The sequence below is a fragment of the Mus pahari genome, chromosome 16 (assembly GCF_900095145.1).
Source record: "Mus pahari chromosome 16, PAHARI_EIJ_v1.1, whole genome shotgun sequence".
NCBI lineage: Eukaryota > Metazoa > Chordata > Mammalia > Rodentia > Muridae > Mus > Mus pahari.
The window spans coordinates 9,522,881-9,526,971 of record NC_034605.1 but is presented as its reverse complement, the minus strand read 5'-3'; the positions used below and the strand labels follow the sequence as shown (position 1 = coordinate 9,526,971).

Sequence of the window (4,091 nt, the reverse complement as noted above, 5' to 3'; positions counted from 1 at the left end):
CTCCAGTTGCAAGACTCTAATGCTAAGCGGCTGGAGAGAATCCTGACACTGTTGTTATCAAGTGTGCCTAACTGTCCAGACCGAGACTTTTGTACTATGTGCAGTGTGTTCTTATTGAATCACTGAGGATCACTGACTCATAAATAATAGTTATCAGCCATTCTCTGAAATGAGAACACCGCCTACCCCAAACCCGAAATGTCTATAATATGGGAATCGTTATCTGCACACTCTACCCACAGTCTACCAACAAAACTACTTATATTTTACAATGACTTAAAAAAAATCCAGAGAAACATATTTAAAGAGAAAATTTTATATTTATTTCAAAGCATCATCAAAATTATATGCCTTTTTCTTTGAAATCATGAACTAAAGCTTCCGCTGAATGTAAGTTGCTAAGCAACCAAGATTGATCAGCAGTGATGTTTCCATTCACCAGCATCATGGTCCACACACAAGGAGAGCAGGCAGAAGTCATGATTAGGTTCCCCATGTTAATATTCCTCCAAAAATGGATACTCTGGGTGCTCAGCAAGGCTAAACAGGAAATGAAAACAAACATGACCAGAATGGTTTATATCTGCTAGAGCCACCAGTGAGGTGAGAGCTAATTGTTTCATTCTCTGATTAGTTGAAGAATAAGATATTATAGCATTTTATGATGTTTTATCAGAAATGTTTTTAAATGTCATGTATAATTGTTAAAATTATGTCCCTTCACATAGAACAGAAAACACAAAGACCAGTGTTCATAAATATTCATCTCCCTTAGCTTCTTCCATGCATCAAAGAAAGAAATGCCGAAAATCCTTTCCAACTTTAGTTTCCAATAAAAGGAGAAAAGCATTATGTGATTTTTAGTTCAACACAAAAGAATCTTAACATGCACTGTTTATGCCTACTACTTTCATTGCTATTTAACTCTTAGTAATCCATTAATTATTCACTCACTTCCATCATCTACAAAGTATTAGACTTAGAGAAAGAATGTCAGTTTAAAAAAATGGGTTTCCATGTCCAAGAAATAACAGTAAAATTTATAAACCACTATATATGAATAACAATCCAAAAATGCAGTGATAAAAATTTTTAATTGATAAAGTGTGGCAAGAAATGTTTATTATTTATACCAGTGACTCAATTACTGAGCTATATCTCTTTCTGTGCCTTCATTCTGCTCTATATTGTCAAAAATAATAATGATAATAATATATACACCAGTTTTACATTGTAGATATCCTAATCTTCCTTCAAATGTTATCCTATTTCCTTCTGCTGATAATGAAAATTTTCTCATGCAGAAAACAGATAGATAGATGATAAATGATAGATGATAGATAGATAGATAGATAGATAGATAGATAGATAGATAGATAAATAGATAGCATAAGTTTGCACATATATGTGCATATGTACATTCTGTGTTTGTCATCATTTATAACTTATGTTGCAGGATATTTGGTCACACTGTAAACCCCAAAATTTTGTTGTTTACTAGGGAAAAATACCTGTTTCTAGCTCAGCCCTAGCACACACGTTTAATCCAAAAGCTTTCTGCTTATTGTAAACAGGATTAAGTAAAGCCAACCATAGGCCAAGAGGATGAGCAAGCAACCAGTTGACAGGAAGTGAACATGGAAAAAATAGAGTAAGAGGAAATCGGGAGGACAGATAGAGAGATGCACAGGAAGTAGAAAGAAAGGACATTCAGATTGAGGGTTTTTTGTTTTTTTGTTTTTGAGACAACATGGAAGAGAGCATCCTTTAGGGATATTAGCTGAGGAGCAAGGACAGCTGGATGCTTCCCTTGTCTCTCTGGCCTAGCAGGCTTTCACACCAGCATCTGCCTTCTGAGTTTTCATTGGTAAAACTGAATGATTGAGACATTGTTAAAAAAATAAATAAACAAGTACCCAAAGTGGGCTTGAACCATGGACCCTCAGATTGGCTCTCTGTCAACTGGTTGCTTGCTCTGTATCTTGACCTATCGGTTGACTTTATTTAATCCTGTTTACAAAAAGCAGAAAGCTCTTGGATTAAAGGTAAGTGTTTTCCACTAAACAACGTAATCTCGGGGTTCACAGCATGATCAAATATTCTGCAACAAACCTATGTCCAGTATCAAATCTTGTAACCCTAAGGGCATTAAGGAAAATTAAGATCTTCGGGTAGCTATCTAAAGCTATGAAACTTTTTATCGAAGGTTCTCTTCTTATTTTTATGACTTTCAAAACTTTCTGTGTTTAGTGCTGACATGTTCACATTTCAGAAATTTGGAAACAAATATTATATTAACTATCTCCATGGGAAACGTGCTGCAGACAAATAGGCACTTAGTTTCTGAACCAAAACGAATGGAAGAGGGAAGAAACCACTTGATTTGAATCACATTGAGCTGAGGTGTTCCTCAACATTACTTACAACTCCGCTGGAAGGTATCTAAAGTTTTTGTTCAGGCCATCTAGTGTTTTCATGTCCTCAGGGGACAACTGAAATTCAAAAACCTGTCAGAAAAGCACAAAGGTTTTAGCATTTGAATGACTCACATATTAAGTCTTAAAGGCAATGTAATTAGTACATTCCTAAAAATGATGAACATTGTTTATCAAAACATTCATGGTTAATCAATACCAATTTATAATGAAAGAATTTGCTTTTGAGGTATATTAAAATTGCACAATACCACAGATAATAGGTAATCTCAAGGGTAGCTTGCAAAGAAAAATGCTGACTTCATAAACAGGCTATGGTACACAGTGTCCAAGAAATCTAGAATAAAGTTTTGAAATACCTCAAACAAATCATTGTCTCGTATGGGGAGTTAGATTTCTGGGATCCATCAATAAATAATTAAAATATAAACAATGCTTTTTCGACATTATGCAAGTTAAGACTTATCCAAATTAATGTAGAATAAAAGAGCTGACTTTCAAAGATGTTCTTATTTAAATTTGAGACGTTTTAACTTTAAAATGATTTTCTATATATGCTCACATCTTAAAATATACACAGGCTTAGGTTCTTTGGTGCTTTAATGATATGGAGACAGAAAGATAGAGAGGGAAAAGAAAATTTGTCAACAGTTTAGCAACTGATAAATCTACTACAAAGCACAATCTGGGTGGTGGGAGAGAGTAAATAAAATAATTGAACAGGGAAAAGAACTCATAAATGTATCTGCTATACATAAGTTATTAAAATTAGATTCACTGGTCGGAGACAGAAACTGGTTAACTACGGCATGGAGTCAGCGGACACCCCTACGGTCCCTAAAGGACTCTCCATGCAATCATAGGATCACTGGTGAGCACAACGCAGCATCAGTTCCAATCCAATTGCAGGGGAGCTGAGACAGCAGTAGGGAAGCAAAAAGCAAAACCAGCCTGAGCAGGGGCACAAGTCCCTTCCGGGCAGCACCAGCACAGGGTCAGGGTCACCTTGGCCCAGAATCGGCAGACTCCCCCACAGTCCCCAGAGAACTCTTCACAAATGTAGGATCAGGGGTGAGTAGAACAAAACATCAGTTCCAATCCAAGTGTGGCAGGCCTGTGACAGCAGGAACAAGGACACCAGAGCCCTTCCCAACCAGAGGCTCGGGTTCCTTTTGATCAGTACTGGTTTACCTTGGTTTCAAACAGACCAGACAGCCCCATGGACCTCAAAGGAGACACCACTTCCAGGCACTGTAACATGCCCAGGATCTTAGGATAACAAGATCCCAGGATAACAGGAGCTGGGTTACACCAGTATTTCAGGTTCTCAGAGGAACTGCCAAGAACTCTGACACACCCAGAATTTCAGGTTCACAGGAGCCCTCAATCAAAGGATCACAAAGAAAGCTGGACTCTGAGGAGTCCTGAATCAACCAGGATTATAGGAAGTGCAGGCTCCAATCAGATATATTGATGGCAGTAAGCACTTGAGATAATCAGATGGCCGGAGGCAAGCATTAGAACAAAAGCAACAGAAACCAAGGTTACTTGGCATCATCAGAACCAAACTCTCCCACCATAGCAAGTCCTGGATACACCATCANACCAGAAAAGCAAGACATGGATCTAAAGTCACTTCTCATGATGATGATGGAG

At 37.5% G+C, this 4,091-nt stretch overlaps 1 protein-coding gene across 1 annotated transcript in view; it reads right to left on the bottom strand.

The window, feature by feature from the left end:
* Nucleotides 1-299: 299 nt before the first annotated feature.
* The window catches only part of LOC110333786 (aldo-keto reductase family 1 member C13-like), an 18,760-nt gene continuing 14,968 nt past the window's right edge, over nucleotides 300-4,091 (bottom strand). The window contains exons 8-9 of the mRNA XM_021215500.1: nucleotides 2,425-2,507; nucleotides 300-540 (exon numbers count right to left, since the gene is read on the bottom strand). Coding sequence (XP_021071159.1) covers nucleotides 498-540; nucleotides 2,425-2,507 — 126 coding nt within the window. The 3' untranslated portion in view covers nucleotides 300-497. The remainder of the gene's footprint in view (nucleotides 541-2,424; nucleotides 2,508-4,091) is intronic.